Here is a 17,469-nt window from a genome sequence, read left to right as displayed (position 1 = left end):
TGTTGGTATTAATTGCTTTCAGAGAATTAGAGATTTTTAACAATGGTTGGCTTTTTGTGGCTTCCAGCTGTGTACATCTCTTGACTGATTCAGTGAATTTACATTATATGTAGCAGAGGCAAATACATCTGTTTGGGTGATTTTTTAATCCTTTTCCCCATTCCATCCTTGTATGGCCCAAGTTTTGACTAAGTTAGTTATTAATCAGAAAACACAAGTCCTTTACCTGAGAGCTGACCCTCACCACATCTTGGAATAGCAGAGATGCATTAGAGTCCCTTGGAGAAATGTGTCTTCTCCAGCAACCGTCCAGGAGGAACTTTTATTTGAAATCAGGTTCTTATCCTGAATGGGATTCCCTGGATCTATCTAGAGTTAGATAAAAAAGTCTAGATAGAGTTAGAAGGAAGAACAATACAAAGCTATTTGCTCTTATAAGAGTTTATTTAGTACCTGTTCCAAGAATCTAGATGACCTATACTTTAAATAATAAAGTTAGTACAAAAAAGTTTGGAACATGTGCTAACAGTCAGAAGCTGGACAAGATCTGGAACCCAGGGGTTACTCAGACATGGTAAATAACAGGTGCTGTTGCAAAGAGCTTACAGTTTGAAAGATAACAAGTAACAGGCAAGTGAGGTAAACTATTGAGTTTAGACAGGAAAATAGGTAACAAAAATAAATAGCATCCTTTATCCTGAACTCTAATGAATACAGATTGCAGCAAGTTCCTTAGAACTGACCTTTTCCAGGTATGCCTCAGTGAATTCTTTATTCATATATATACTTTTAAGACAGTATTACTGGCTTCAGCTTCTATGCATATATTTCTAGTTGAATTTCAGTTTTGATGTATTTAAGACTATAAAAGGAATCAGAAAAATCACAAAAAAGAAAATAGTCTAAATTATTTTTTCTACTTTGATTACATTACCCCCTCCCCCGAAAAAAAACAGTTCTGAAAAGAAAGTGTATTAAGCCAGCTTAATTACCCTTTAGACCTTGCCAGAAATCACAACATAAGAATAATAGGCTGCACTCATTCTGAAGGCATATGATAGGAAAGTCATATATTCAATCTAATATTAGTGTTTAGATATGCTCCCAAAGGAACAAGTTTTGTTTCTTTAAAGAAAACACATAGAATTGTTGTAGTACCCACCGTACACCTCTGGGCCACACATCGTAAGAAAGTAGCTTTTCCAGCATGACAGCTGTGAATTAAGAGTGATGTGGATAAATAATGTTTCTGGATAGAGCAAATGGAAAGCAGAGTGCATGAGCTCATCCTGATACCGAACAGATGCGATGCTCCTTTGGTACTGACCGGGACTTTGAAAAATTCAAGACTGGTTCTGTTTGCAGACTAAAATGTTTTCTGAGGCTAAACTTTGATAACATGCAGCCTGATAGCTGAGCGTTTTCTAGCATTGGTATCACTGAGCAAAAGGTACCGCTTTTTCTACTAAGCTCAGTATAGCGTAGTAACAAATTTATGTCACAAGATGGAGCTTCAAACCAGCCGTAATGGTACCTCCACAGATACATGTTGGTTTTTCTTTTTTAAATAGGAGCGGCAATTTCATAGCATATTTAAAATTTATTCCAAAAAAATACATAGTATCCAATTAACTAGAGCCATTACGATGAAGGATTTCTGGAATGAAAGAATGAAATAAGAATGTATTTTCCGGAATACATTCACAGTAATACACTAAGGAGACATATAAAGATAAAGCAATTTAAAAGCATTTGCGGTGAACAATGGACGGGCCAGCTTCATCATATTCCTGTTTGCTGATCCACATCTGCTGGAAAGTAGACAGGGAGGCAAGAATAGAGCCTCCAATCCAGACGGAGTACTTACGTTCAGGAGGAGCAATGATCTGTTTAAGAAATGAAAGCATTAAGCACCACTGTACACTGTGAATGAATAAAATACATTATACATAAATGCATAAATACATAAAATACACTGTATCTATGTGCTGGTGTCATCCCTGGCATTACAGTTAGCCATTGGTGCAAGCAGTAAAGTTAAAAAGCTGTTATTTAAGTCTGAGTCTAAACCCTCACTTTCTCTGCCTGAGTCAGCCTGCCCAGTGAGAGCAGTGCATTTGTCTACTCATGACTGCATATGAGAAAAAGGGGAGATAATTGCTCTGGAAACATATAATGATAGCCCAGGACGGTTTGGGAAAACGAGTGACCTATGGAACAGTCTTACTGGTATAGCTGACAAAATACTTGCAAAGCAAGGAGCTGAAGACTTGAAGCAGCAGAAGGAAGATGGGTTGTCAGTGACTCTTTCTTTTCTGAACTTGTAGGCCAAGTACAAAACTAGCATTTCCTCTCCCCCCTCTCCATCAGCCAAAGAGGGCTGAAGAAGCTCATATATAGCCCCCGCAAAAATTATATGCTGCTGGGTCCCCGCTACTCTTCTTTGGCCATATTCAGGCAGTTTGCAAAATTCACCATGAAAAAAGAAAGGAGAGGAGAGAAGGCTCTCTTCTTCCAGCAACAAAGTTACCAGACAGTGATTATTTGCTAGAAGGTACAGACATGATTCAAAATACGTACAAAACACTTACTTTGTAAAGTGCTACTATGTTTCATCAGATTTTTGAGGACTCTGTACATGCCAACTCAAATAGCCTACAAGTAATTGCGCCATACCTTGATCTTCATAGTGCTGGGAGCCAGAGCAGTTATTTCCTTCTGCATCCTGTCTGCAATACCCGGGTACATTGTAGTGCCTCCGGACAGCACGTTGTTAGCGTAAAGATCCTTTCTGATGTCTATATCGCACTTCATGATGCTGTTGTAAGTGGTTTCGTGAATGCCAGCGGACTCCATGCCTGGGGAAGACACAGAAGAACACTGAGGAAGCAACTCCTTACAGAGACTTAAAATTGTTAACACAGAACTGACAGCATGAGCTTTAGTGTCTGGAAGACATTGGTCTTCAGAGCTGTGGAAATCTGGAAAGCCGTTCTGCGGCTGCCTAAATTATTTGCTTAGGAATTCCTTGGTGTTCAGTCCTCCTCTCTCCCTTACGCACACAACTCCTCCTTAAAAAGAAAGCTGGGGGTGTGGAATAATAAAGTTTCCACTAGGCTTTTGCAAGCATCTCAAATGTCCTAAGAATTCCTTATAAGGTCTTGGAATAATTTTGTTTTCTTTTTTTCTTTTTCTTCTTTCCTTTTTTTTTTTTTTTTAAAATTGAGCCAGCTGAGAGAGAGAACAGTCAAAGCATGTCCTAATACCTCTAAGTATGCAACTACTTCATCCATTTCTGAGCTTAAATCCTATCAATTGGCAGAACTGACGACGGATTTCTGTGGGACCTTGTCGCAAGTCTGCCTTCATGGCTGTTGACTAGCATGTGTTGTGTTGGCTTTGCTCTGGAAATATGATGGACCACGGATTCAGGATTTGGAGCAGTCTTTTTGAAAAATAAAAGTAGTGTTTCCCCCCAACACCACCTCCCTGCAAGCATGTTCAAGCTACAGTCCTCAGACTTAGAAAAGCGGCTTTGCAGACATACTTCTCATAGTAGACATCTGCACAATGTACAAAACAGCATGGGCCCAATGCCAGAAGCCAGGAATAAACATTTGGGGTTTATTTTGGGAAAGCACTTTGCCTTATTGTTTGACATGAAGTTCCTCCCACCGTATCAACAGTGCTGTTCTAAAAGATTATTTTATAATGGGTGCTAGGACATAGCTGTGTATAGGCGTGAGTGAGTTAGCAACAGGACACAATCAAAACAGAACAGGGACTTGATATTTAAGTGCAGTTCACCAAGGCAGAACAATCATTTGACTCACCAATGAAAGATGGCTGGAAGAGGGTCTCTGGGCAGCGGAAGCGTTCGTTTCCAATAGTGATCACCTGACCATCAGGAAGCTCATAGCTTTTTTCCAGAGAGGAGGAAGAGGCAGCAGTGGCCATCTCATTTTCAAAGTCCAGGGCCACGTAACACAGCTTCTCCTTGATGTCACGGACAATTTCACGCTCCGCTGTCAAGAGGATTCAATCTTTAGAATGGCATTCAGGAAGGACCCAGGCATGTTGACAGGTTGTTCCCTTTCATCCACCAATACCCGCCCCATTTTTTAAACAACTCCTTTGCTAGTCTTGTAGGGGACTTTTCTGTTAAATTCCTTCTTGTGTCTATTCAACTGCAGAACCACTGCCAGTCCCTCTAAGGCCACTAGAAACAATGCGCATTAAACAACACTCCTCCTCAGTCAGCAGCATGTCCTTACCAGTGGTCACAAAGGAGTAGCCGCGTTCCGTCAGGATTTTCATGAGGTAGTCTGTCAGGTCGCGGCCAGCCAGATCCAGACGCATGATGGCGTGGGGCAGGGCGTAGCCTTCATAAATCGGCACATTGTGGGTGACACCATCCCCAGAGTCAAGCACAATCCCTTTGAGGAGATAACACACGATTCATTTCCAGGTGCACATCAACACATTAAACTATTTCAAATATCTGTGTCATGTTCCCCAGAGGCTTACCTGTGGTACGTCCAGAAGCATAGAGGGACAGAACGGCTTGAATAGCTACATACATGGCTGGCACATTGAAAGTCTCGAACATAATCTGAAATTCAATTAAAGTAATTGCCTTAACACTAGAGGTTTTAGCTAAGTTGAAGCAATTTACTGAAAGAGAGGCAGAAGATTTTCATGTTTCTTGATGGTTGCTGATAACAAGGAATGAAGATACAAAATCTAAATCAAAAAATAATTGTCCTATAAGACATCTCCCTGTATCTGGCCTGTATCTTTAATTTATGAATATAGATGCATGCACATAGTAAGGATGATTTTGTAATAGACCTGGGCATAAAACAGATTAAGATGGCATAAAGCTTGGATAGACTGAAGTACTCGCATTCAAAGCGGATACACTGATTTTGCTAAACTAAATGTAATAATATGCATAGTGGTCACTGTGCACTTTCCATCTTCTGTAACTAAGAGAGATAGACTACTGGGCAGCATGACTAACTGAAATAATGAAGTTCACTTCTTGTTGAATTCACAAAGTTGGAATTCCATAGCTTTAGTGAGAGCTTACCTGGGTCATTTTCTCTCGGTTGGCTTTGGGATTCAGTGGTGCTTCAGTCAGCAGAGTTGGGTGTTCTTCGGGTGCAACACGTAGTTCATTATAGAAAGAGTGATGCCAGATCTGAGGACAATGGGAGAAACCAAAGGAAAGAAACATCACTTCAGAATCACTTCCAGACAGGTATTGTGCTCCAGCACTCTGCTTACAGCCCTAGAGATAGGCTAGTAATGTTTCTCATACAGTTGTTCTTATTGCCTCCATAGAGATTACCAAAGTAACTGTAGAAAGAAAAGCACTATCCTCAGGTTTTACTGCTAGTAATATACGACTTATTTTAAGGACACATAAGTTAATTAAAGTAAATATGTTATTCTTCCAGTAGAAGAGACAGAGCATGACAAACTTTGTTCCAGCAACGCTATTTCAATAATGATTGAAAGTGAAACAGTTCCAGAACAAGTCTAGAACGTATGCAAACTTATATAATAGAGTTCAATAGGTAATGGGTCCCTTGAAGACAGTTTCATCTTTGTATTTGTAGAAGCCAGCCTAAGAATTCATAGAAAGAAAGGAAGGCAAATGGTTTATGAACCTGAAAGTCAACTTGTGTTTAACACCTCTACACAACTCATTCCTACCAGCTATAAAAACCTGAGGCCGAGTGGACTGCAATGAGGACGTTAATCCACCAATAAGAAGTAAAACCACCAGAGACTTTCTAAAGGCCAAGAAGTTTTTTCTAAGCTTGTTTTCAAGCTGGTGGTGATTAGGGACCGGTTGATAAGTTAAGCATCTGAAAGGTTTTGTTTCCAAGTAAAACATACAATGCTATGAAGTCAGTAAGTCCTGTGTGGCTCCACACATTTGAAGTGTGTTGTGATGTCCTGACTTTTCCAAATAGCCCTATTTCCATAGCACAATATTAAACAGAGATACCATCTTAGAAACTATATCAACCATACAGACTATGACTATAAACATGGTTCTGGAAGCCTTCCATCCAAATACTGGCTCTGAAATGGATGCATTGCACTGCAATATTGCTAATCTTCCAAACATTAAAAAGTATGTGTGTAAACAGTGCCTTTCACATCAGAATTACATACACGCTTTGCATTTTTGCAAACAGATACCTTCTTAAATTCCATTTCCTTACTAGCAAATTGAGGATATTCCTTTTCTTTCCTTCCCCCCATCTCCAGTAATTAGCAAAGATTTATAGATCACATTGGAGTAAAAGAACTCCCAGTAACTATTTTGATGTACTCCTAGTAATACTTCAGCTTTCGATGCAAGTTAACCTTTGCTGTTAACAAGTTTCTCATTGAACTTGATAGCATAATGCTTTCATCTAAAATTTAATGGGTATTCTGTAAACATTTGGTTCAAGTAGTTCTGTTTACCAGTGATACACGTCAACTTTTCAAAGCTGAAATACCTTCTCCATGTCATCCCAGTTTGTAATGATGCCGTGTTCTATGGGGTATTTCAAGGTCAGGATTCCTCTCTTGCTTTGAGCCTCGTCCCCTACATAGCTGTCTTTTTGACCCATACCGACCATCACACCCTATAAAATAACACAAATGGAATTAGTCTCTCGGGGAAAGGTGTCACAAAGTAGATATAACATTAGCTGTGAAATAAATCCAGTTGCCAGTTATACTAGTTACAAAATACTTTACGAATGGCGAATTACTCATTGCTCTTTAATTGCCAAAATTAAATGTTTAGTTCACTTAAATCTCTGGAGATGATGTTTCCACTACAGTTTAAGTAAACACAACAAGTACAATGTTAAATGCATCAAGATAAAGTGGAAAAATAGGGTTGTTTTAATGTTCGTTATTGTTTAGGGATGAACTGTCTGCTAAACTATAATAAATTAGAGTAAAAGTAGAAAGTGATCTTGTGCCATCTAAGGGTCAAGAGAGAGCAATACACACGTTTCCCAAAGCTTAAATTTCAACATTTTTTATTCTTCTTTTTGAACGCCATAATATTTTCATTAGAGACAGACAATTCAAATCTACTGGTCCAGGCTTCTTGTTAGGTATTTTCATGGTTCCTGTAGAAACGGTCCATGGACCAGAAGCTGGAAAATACTCTGGATATACACTAGTCTCTATGTTAAAGTCAGAAATACTGGGAAAAAATAGTGTATAGTAGGATGCTTTCAGTGCATAATATTCTTCTCAGAACTTAGTCATTACAGACTTCAAACTTTGGCATCTCTAACTCTCTGTCTTTAAAATAGGTAACCTGGATTTGCAATTTTTGATGGGATGATCCTTCCTTCAGGGGCTAATACTACCTGTGATACATGATCAGGATGAAAAGTTCTAGAAATCTGTATTTGTTTCCACTGCGACTGTATGGCTTGTTTTTGAACAATTAATACCATTCACACTATCTACAGAAGCTGGGATTTGAATATATTTTTTTAATTATGGTAATGCCCAGAGGCCTCGATTAGACCTCCAGCCCTAGCTGCTATACTGAAATGTAGACATTTCTCCAGCCCTGAAGAACTTAAAATGCATTTGCTGGGTATGTAAATTGCCGCATCTTACAACCAGTTTACCTCTTTCCACTTCACCAGGGCCTCAGACGGCATACAAGCAATTAGGTGGATCTGCTGATTAGGTGGATTAGTTTGTTGTGGCCTAGCCAAGCTGCTCTAGTTCATGCTAGTGATGAGCTGGCTCAGAAACTCTCTATATTTAACAGCTCAGATAATAATAAATGTATTTTGCAAACTATTAAAATCAAGTGGAATGTATCATATATTCAAACGTAAACCTTGAAGCTAAACAAACTCAACCCTAGAGAGGTGCCCATTTGTGATATAACTAAATGAATAAAGTCAGGAAGGGTAATAGGAAGAAAACTTCTTTCTCCTTTAGTTTTCCACACATCACCAGACACTTCTATGTTGGGCTTTTTTTGTTTTGTTTTTGTTTTTTTTTTTAAACTAGCTTTACTCACCAAGTTCTCTGTGTGATCCAAAATTAAGGGGTAGGGAAAAGAGGGCACAGAAGAGAGTAAAAAGTTTTAGGATTCCTTCCACAAGGCAAAAGACCCTCTTTGACTCAGGTGAGTGCACTGCTGGACTCATTTTGCCTAGAAATTCTGTGTTACACACATCACCCAGGGCTGCGCTAGCCCCAGCCACAGGAAAAGGTAGCTCTAGGGTAGAGGGCTGGGGACAGGACAGCAAAGCCTTCAATAAGCCCAGTACGGAATAACCAAAGCAGTTCATTACCTGGTGCCTGGGACGACCCACAATGGAAGGGAAAACTGCTCTTGGAGCATCATCACCTGCGAAGCCAGCTTTACAGAGCCCTGACCCGTTGTCACAAACAAGGGCAGTGCTGTCCTCTTCCTCACACATCTTCTACGTCAATGTCTTCAGGTCCTCCAGACAGAAAATAGCCCTATGAAAACAGCAGGAAAGAATTTTTAAAAAAACACAACCAGTGAGTAGGTAGCAGACCCACCCTTGAACCCTTGAGACGGCTGTATGAAAGCAACCAGCACCAGCAAAGAGAGGTATGGCACCGGTTTGGCAATCACAAGGCCTGCAGGGACATATGAGGGAATGGGCTTCCTTTGGAAAGCGTGAGAGGTTTCAACCACATCTGCCGGAGGGCAGTATGCACTAGAGATTATCCAGGGGATTCCAGAGGAGACTTCCAGTCCTGCGGCATGGGCAGACAGACCAGGGAGCAGCAAATGTTTATCTAAATTTGGTCACAGAAATCCACGGCTGGGGATAGGCAGGAGATAAAAGAGAAGGCTGGACTGACAGCTGCAAAAACAAAGATCCCTTTGCGTCGGATTCAGCACAACTTCCCCTGCTTTCCTATCACCCTGACAAAATCCTGGCACATGTGGACAGCTGTCAAAGGTAAGAGCACATCAGCCTCCCCCATTCAGTCTTGGGCTTCCCAAAAACTAACATTAAATGCTATGCATGCACCAGGAGTGTTTTCCTGATGAAGATATTAACCTACTGAGTGAGGATGGCCAATAAAGTTTACATAACCTTTTAAAAGAGAAAACTTGTTCCCAATTAAAGGTGGGGTGGGGGGGGGAAAGCAGCACCTTTCCAGGCCTCCCCCAGTCACTCCAAAAAAATAACCCACCTTTAAAATGAAGTCAGGGACAGTATGTGTTTTAAAAACCGGCCATAGTGTATGCTCTATCATTATTTCAAAGCAGCTAATAAACTGTGTTTGTAGAGTGGCAGAGTAATTGGCTCCTTGTCTCAGTAAAAAGAAACTGCTTTCCTCCTCTGGCAACGGGAAGATAATATGGGTAATAAAAATGCTTTGAAGGCTTTGTATTAAAGTCAATTACAGAAACAAGCCCTGAATACCAGGACTCAAGAAGAACTATTTGCTCACAATTTATAGCGTGGTAGGGAATCACTTGGCTCACTCTGAGCCTGGGCTTCCATGCAGAGTTCAACAAATTGCAACGTGTTAACAGCTAAAGGAGACAGCTGTCATCCACAGACCAGCTGGCTCCGCACGCAGTCTTCGAAACCTTCTGCCACAGGAATATTGGAAGTGCAGGACGAAGTGGGAATGGGGTCAGTGAGAGCCATGGCTGATGAGCAAAGGAGCCCACAATCTGTTTAGCCTCTACAACACACATGGAACAAGCACAGACAGCTCTCCCAAATCCTTCATTTGAGATCCTCCGTCCCTCCCCAGCCAGTCAGCCCTGAGACACAGCTGCAGTCCCGCTCCCGCAGGCTGCGTGGGCACAGCTCCCAGGAGAAGACAAGGACGGGGAAATCCTAACTTGATGTACTCCAGATATTTTATCATTATTATTGGGAAAGGAAAGTAGGCTGCAATTTTTGTATTTATTAAACTCCTGGGAAAACAGGCTCTTTATATTCAAACATTTACTGAATGGAGTACAATTGTTACCTAACATGAATGAACAGACTGCTTTAGACAAACCATTTCCTAATTAGGAAATAGGCTTTTCAACCGTCTGTTTTTGGAACAGAGTTCAAGGTCAGGGGGTTTGCTCAAACCCATGCAGCTAATGCAATGCCAAAAATCACTTAGGGGAGGGGAAAGAAAGGGGCAGGAAAGGCTACATTTCTGAGCTTAGTGGACTCTAAATGAAAACCATATTTAGTAATAAAGCACAAAAAGTTGAAAAATCAAAGCTGAATGATTTCAGGCAGGGTGCTCGGCTGCCAACCAGTGAGTTACAGCTCAGGACTGCCATGGCATGCAGTAGCAACATCTTACAGCACCAAATGTCACTCAGCACTGTGGAAGAAAGGAGATTTTTCTCCCAAGTAATAGTACAGTATTTAGCCTCTTCTACTTGCTTTACATCTAAAGATAACCAATCACCTCACCAATCTCCACAAGCAGCTATTAAGAGAAGTCCAGCCCCACAAGAAATACTGTGTGTAGCCTGTTCCTTAATGGAATATTTGGCATTTTACAGAACAGTAGTTACATATACATAGAGACAAGGATGAATACACACACATCCTCATTGTATCCTATTAGACACTGCTAATTTGCACACTTCCAGCTCTTCTTACAGTCACATTCCCCAAAACACTCACATGACCTTACATTGAGTTAACAGCACTGGAGCAAATCTGCTGAGAAACGCTACTATATACCCCTTCAGAAATTCTGTTCTACCCCAAACTAACATCCCAAGGTCACGCAGGTTCATCTAAACATGAATATAGCTGTAATTCCAGCTGTGGCATTACACAGACTGTGTCTTTATACAATTGCTGGAGTGCTGGTGGAATCATCAAAATCATCAGGTAGCACTTTTCTTTCCCTTTCAGAAGCGCTATAAAATAAACACAACACAGTATAGATATTACAAGCATTTTATCAATTTGATCCTAATAAGTAAGTTTGCTTAAGCAAACTGCAGCACAGCAGTACATCCTCCTGAATAGCTTCCATTTGACATTATTTAATTGGAGTCCTCCAGCAATCTGTAAATCATGCTATTGGTTCAGTGCCACTTACCCTGACAGTGCTTGGCTGGGGATAGCTGTTCTGGGATGGTGCACTCTGTATCTGAAAGCTCGGAGGTTAGTTATATAGCCCCTTCAGCTCTTCTCCTCCCACCAGTCTCCCAAACAAGGAGCAGAGACAGACAGAGACAGAGCTGAAGTCTCCAACAAAACCATATAGGGACCTTATTACAAAAACCTCTAATCCGGGTGGCCACAGGCCCTGGGTCTCTTCCACTGCATTCCAGCGTAGAGCTCATGAAACAGGAGGAGACTTTCAGCTGTGCAAGATAAACACTTTAAAACTTCAGCAGAGTTGCTAAAGTACAGAGAGACGGAGTGTGCCCGCAATAGACACCCTCTGGCAGGAGGAGCATGTGTTCAAACAAGAGAGGTCCAGGCCTCCATAGTAACAATCCAAGAAGCACAGAGATAAATTGGAAGAACAGTCATTTATAATAGGGAAGGCGTTTTTAAAGAAATGCTTTGCTTTCATTAAAGATTTTGACAAAAACAATGAGAATATTTCTGGCAAGCTGAATAGCTGCTGACTTTTGCTACAAAGTCTCTTTAAAAGCTCAGCATTTTCCTTGTATGCTAAATATTGCCCATAGGCTTAAAGGTAATGAAGAAAGTACCTGCTGTCGTATAGGGTTCACAGTTAAGTCTTTGAAGGTTGTGAAAATGTTCTGTTAAAAGATTGTTACCATCCCCTCTGGACTGTGGTGGGTTAGAATCCATTCTGTTTCTGTGTCAGCTTATCTTCCAAACCCTAGGACCCGTGGGCAAACTTGGCCCTAGCCTTACTCCACTGATGGCCATGAGTCTGGACTGTCATAAACCCATCTCAAATTGTTCATAATAAAGTTGTTAAATTTTATAACCCCCATCTAGCTTTTCCGTTGGACATATTTTTAGCAAATAAAGCAAGGGTTCTCACTGTACAAGTTATTTTCAGCACAGGACTGGATTTTTACAGCTATAGCCAGCTGTTCTCTGGACAGGGTGATTCTAAAAAAGCAGCCCTTTCGTAGTCAACAATATTTTGTCAGTAAGTTTGTACCAAAGACAGAAATCAGCATCTGGTACTCCAGTGCTAAACCATTACTAATTCAAAACTGCTCTACACACACAAGCCAAGAAAAATGTGAGAATCCCAGTGAGATCTGTGCCTTGTGAGTCTTGTTACAATCGGGAGGAGCATCGTGTGTTTGGTGCCTAATTGCATAGTCTTAATGCAAGAAAATCTCCCATACAACCAAAGCGGCAGTTTTTCTGATGTAGAGATCATAAGCATTAGGCCACTAGTAGAGACAGCAGATAGGCAGAATTATGGACTGAAGGCCAAAAGAATTTAGCTTTTAAGGAAAGGAACTTTTAAGGAATGTAGCTGCCTTTGAGGGTTAGAAACAGAAGCTAACAAGTGCTGGAACATGAGCCATGCAAAAGCTATTTATTATTTCACTTCCAGCATCGAGGCAAAAGATAGGATATATTAAAAAAAAAAAAAAAAAAAAAAGGAAAAAACCCAACAAGGTAAGCAACCTACAACAGGAGATATAAACAGATTCTTTTTTGCGTATCTCCAACTGACACTTACAGGACAGCCAAAACCAAATTCTTTGTTTTCAAACAACACTCAAAAACACTGCTGAGAAAAATTACATTCCTCACATAGATCATATGGTATTAGATCAGGGAACTCGTATTTCACACAGCAGAACCCTTCACCACAGTATCATGTCTGATTTTGTTACAAACACCAATTAACTCCTAGATTAGAGGAAACATAATCCAAGGTTTTCAGAAGCATCATCTACTACTTCTCCTTGGACATACCAAGACTGGGACAGAGATCCAAAAGAATTCAAACTCTTCACCTTAATGAGAAGGGGCTCACATTCCCAAAAAAGCCTACTGGTGGTGATGCTGTAGTGTATAAAGCACATATGAGATTGCAGAGCCAGGTAAACAACGCTTCAATAAAACTGGTACACCATTCACACTGCACTGCAGCGTAGCTAGAAATACAGGCAACAGTCTTCTACAAGAGGCCTCTGTGGATATTAGAGGAGACAGTGGCCACGCAGATACAACAGACACCTTTGTATCCCTGTTAAGCTTCATTGCAGTTCCTGTAAACTTAGCCTGGTGTGTACTACAATTACTGGTGGTGGCAACAATGGCAGCAGCAGCCCCTTGCCTGCTATGAGGAATGGTTATTTGGGTGGGGATCACACAAAACCTTGCCTCTCATGGGCACCAAAGAGGTGGGAATACCAGCTTTCAGGGTGCTGACACAGAGTCTCATTCAGAGCAGGCAGTTGTTGATACAGCAATAAAGAGGAAACAGCAGTTGTTTGGAGGGATCCACCATATGAAGGATATTTGTTAGAGACTAGAAGCCCAGAGACTGACTGAGCAGCAGTGACGGATACACAGGAACAGCACAGCAAAAACGTAGAGACACTGCACAACCATGTCTCCAGCACACAATGGAGAGCCAGGGCTCAGCAGGCAGCTCGTCTCTGGGGTCTTACGTTATGGAATGTCCCAGGGCAGGAAGGAAGGCAGGCAAACAGGTGAACTATGCAAGGAAATTAGGTCAGTCCGGCTCAAGGGACATTATAGGTAACTCTTTTCTTTTTAGTGATTTCATGCTCGAGTTACAATCACACAGATATTACTGCAGATAAAACACATGGGGAAAAAATGACATTAGTAGTTTACTCCTTTCTTCTCAGCAACATAGGTCATTGCCAGAGAGGCAGGGGAGAAGGGGAGAATGTATTTGGCATGAGACAGGAATAAGAACCTAAAGAGAACTGAACAGAACAGGTCTTCTGAGAACCAAGCCTAAATGCTGGGGATCAAACCTCTGAACCTTCCTCTATGGACACGTACCAGCTCAGCCCAAATATATATAATTTTTTGCAAGAAAAAGAACACAACACCATTCCTGAAAGTAGCTTAGCTTCCCCTCCAGAGGCTACTTCCATCACCACTTTCTGCTGCCTATCTGTCAGTACTTATCCTGCTCATTTGTGTAGAAACTGCCGGAGCACAATTAATTTGCCCACTGTGTCTATACCCTGAGGTTCTAGTTCTTTCATTGTATCCTCAGCCAAAAGCTATGGTTTTAATCTGGCTTCCCCTGAGAAATTCCCTGTTTGTCCATGCTAAACCCTTTTGCAATCTCCATCACAGGAGCATGTCCTGAGTATGATCAGAGAAAGGAAAATAAGCAGAAGAAGTAATTTTGCCTCTTTCTTTCGTGCCCTTTTCCCTGCTCTCTTTATAGTAATATTATCAAAGCTCCCAAGCATCCTTCAAGATACCAGGGGAAACTCTTAGCTACATGTTCCTTAAAACAAACTTTTTGGTTTTCAGTAATTTGTGCAGATTGTTGTATGGACAGAAAATGTGTTTGTGACTCCACGGCAGCAGGAGCTGTATGGCCACCACGCCTAGGAAATGGGCTTCAGCTGGCCTGAGGAATGCCAGCTCAGAGGCCATGCTCTGTTTCGTAGATGCCATACTTTTTTGGTAAAGGAGGGCAGAAGCTGCAATCTTATCCCAACTACTATAGAAAACTGGGAATAAAGTAACCTCCTTACTCATAACATTACAAGCCATTACTTTATAAGGGAAAACAACTTCTCAGATGTGCATGGAGACCTTCCTGCCTACATCCAATTGGCTGTTGAGGAATGAGGCTCTGCTAAATATGTCTCTGGCTCCTTTTTATTTGGGGATTCCTTTCATCTTCGTAGCATTAGCAGAATCTCTAAATGTTTTGGTTTGTCTGGCTTCTGGCCCTCTCCTCTATCTCATTGATAGGCTTCACACTTCCCCACCCCCTTTTGAGAAAGGCAGGAATAAATAAGCTTTAGGGAGCCAAAAGTCCCTCTAATAACCTGATTCATTGCAGCTGTCACACAGTATGCATCTGTAAAGTGTCAGATCAACCACAAGCTGTCAGACCCACAGACTAGCTTTCTCTATGATTTTCAGGATCTTTGCGCTGACCTCTCTCTAACAACTAAGACAAACCAGCTCTAATCATTCTCAAATATGGCAGTTTTCAACCTACAAAGTTTGGAAAATAGTTTCGCCAGTGCTGTTCAAGAGCTAGAGGAAAGAGTGCTTGCCTCCTGAACGGGCTGATGAAACATGTTAATTCACAACCTTCCTTCATCTTCTCGGCAAGGCATCTTTCTCCATGGTAATGTTAGGTAAAGTTATCACTCATTCAAAATCAAAGGAACATATTCAAAGTAAAAATGAGCTAACAGCTCCCTCCCATCCTTCTTAGATAAATAAATAGAACATAAGAATGAGACCTGCTGGGTCAGGCTGATATCCATGTAGCTCCGTATCCTGTCTCTGAGATTTCCTGATAGCAGATGCTTAGGAAAGAAATGGGATGCCTACAGTGACAGTTTTCTTCCTACATTCTTTCCGCTTCCTTTTGTGCGGCATAAGGATTTCATGAGACAGGAGTTTTTACCTACATCTTCATGCATAACAGAAGTGGACAGATCTTTCCTCCATAAATTTGCCTAATTTAAACACATAATTTTGGAGATAGACTGCCCTCCATGATTTTTTGTGGAAATAAGCTCTATATTTTATCTGCAAGGCAGGACCCATAGCTCACACTCCAGCTGGTGTAGACATACCTAATGTTAGAAAGAAAACATCAAATATATCAGAAGCATAGTCAAAGGAACACTGTCTTTATACCAAGAGCTGCAAATCCGCCAGAGATCCTGGATAAGTCCTCAGGCCACTGGCCAAGGCTGAGCTCTTCCTCACTGTGTGTAAGCTCTCAGCAGCTTGTTCACAGTTCATGCAGACATGTCTGTCCTAAATGATTTTGTAGACAAGGCTTCACGATAAGGTTACGTTGGCACATCTCCTAAGAGCTAAGAGAGAACAGATTCCCCCAGACTATTATCAGAACCTCCCCAGTAACATGCTATCTGTCAAAACGTAAATGAAATCTTCCCACCATACCACTGTGAAAAACAAGCCCCTTTCTCCTAAGGAAGCCAGACCTACGCAGCATGTGCATGGGGCAGGCAGAGCACAGGGGTCCTTCCTCCACAATAACTTCTGAGCTCCCCAACCAACGTATTCCCAGACTGACAGCAACAGGGAGACTAAGTTCCCACCATATTTTTGCAAGTGGTGGCCCTGTTATTATCTCACCAAAAGAAAGGCTTGAAGATGAGCTTGCACGTTATGAGAAATCAGATTAATTCCCATCAGAAAAATGCGCTGGAAGCAGGTTTCATAAGGCTATTACAGATAAAGACTGCAGACTCATTGCTTGCCTAGTTATATCAGACAGCTTCACAAGCTCAAGTGCCTATATCAGCCAATTTGGCTGGCCCTCCAGCAAACAGCAAAGAAAAGGACCTCTACAGCGTAATTTCTTTCACTGTCAAATTTAATGATTTTCTGTAATGACAGAGTTTTGTGTTTTGCGACCAACACAGCTTCTCTGCCCATGGGCTCTGGATGATGACAAACTGTGGAGTCCTTCTCACCACAAATGTCACCAAGAAGGTATACCTGCCTCTCCAGATGGCTCAGCCCTGGTCGCCAGACCCTTTCTCCCGGCACCTGGGCTCAGCGCACTTGGAGCAGTTAGGTGTCGCTGCTGGGCAGGATGAGGAGATACGGCCCTGCTACAACTTCCTCGTCTTCTGTATGAGCCACTCAGCACAACCTATAAACAAACAACTCCCAAGAGCACAGCTGAACTCTTTTTTTTTTAAACTCCATGAGAACCACTGTATTACAGTGAAGGAATGAGCATTATACACGATATATGGCAATAAACTGAAGGATGTACAAAAAATATAAGGGGAAATCTACAACCTATATGACTAAAGTGAACACATACTTTAAAAAATGCCTTAGGATAAAAAGGAAACGTACTTTTGGAATTGGTGTGCTACTCTATGGAAATATATGCTGTTATAGTGAATTGTCAAAAATAATGTGGCAAATGCAAACGTATTTAATACGTGTGCATTTTCCGTACCAGGAAGAAGTTGTCAATTCAAATGATTGCAAAACATTTTGGGGCTTTCTGTTTCAATACCATTGCGGGAGGGTGTGAACAAAGCCAGCAGTGAAGTTGGGCATGCACAGCCCAGCAGGGTTGGACAGCCTGCACCCATACAGCTGTCCCAGAGAACAGGCCAAAGTGTCTCCAGAACAATTAACATTTATTTTCATTAGTCCCAAAAAGTGCTTAAGGGGTTTTCCCAAAACAGGAAGAAAAGCAGTTTAACAAAAATTTCAAGCACGTAATGGCAAGATGTAGCTAATTACAAGCTTGCCAGGTGGGCACACC

The 17,469-nt window shown here is 41.4% G+C and overlaps 1 protein-coding gene across 1 annotated transcript; it reads right to left on the bottom strand.

The window, feature by feature from the left end:
- Positions 1 to 104: 104 nt before the first annotated feature.
- On the bottom strand, positions 105 to 11,219 carry ACTA2 (actin alpha 2, smooth muscle). Its single transcript, XM_063339224.1, has 9 exons — positions 11,113 to 11,219; positions 8,346 to 8,517; positions 6,522 to 6,650; positions 5,093 to 5,203; positions 4,528 to 4,612; positions 4,275 to 4,436; positions 3,834 to 4,025; positions 2,677 to 2,858; positions 105 to 1,886 (listed from the first exon to the last, which is right to left on the bottom strand). Exons 2-9 carry the CDS (start codon positions 8,472 to 8,474, stop codon positions 1,743 to 1,745), a joined length of 1,134 nt encoding a protein of 377 aa, XP_063195294.1. The 5' UTR covers positions 8,475 to 8,517; positions 11,113 to 11,219; the 3' UTR covers positions 105 to 1,742.
- Positions 11,220 to 17,469: the final 6,250 nt, after the last annotated feature.

The sequence above is a fragment of the Chroicocephalus ridibundus genome, chromosome 6 (assembly GCF_963924245.1).
Source record: "Chroicocephalus ridibundus chromosome 6, bChrRid1.1, whole genome shotgun sequence".
Lineage (NCBI taxonomy): Eukaryota > Metazoa > Chordata > Aves > Charadriiformes > Laridae > Chroicocephalus > Chroicocephalus ridibundus.
Note: the sequence above shows the minus strand (reverse complement) of the source record. Positions and strands in the feature narration are given on the sequence as shown.

Coding starts and splice junctions, on each gene's coding strand:
- ACTA2 (XM_063339224.1), bottom strand. CDS start 8,474: ATGTGTGAGGAAGAGGACAGCACTGCCCTTGTTTGTGACAACGGGTCA. Junction 5,204..6,521: donor ACTGGGATGACATGGAGAAG/GTATTTCAGCTT, acceptor CATTGTCCTCAG/ATCTGGCATCACTCTTTCTA. Junction 4,437..4,527: donor TGCTTCTGGACGTACCACAG/GTAAGCCTCTGG, acceptor ATCTCCTCAAAG/GGATTGTGCTTGACTCTGGG.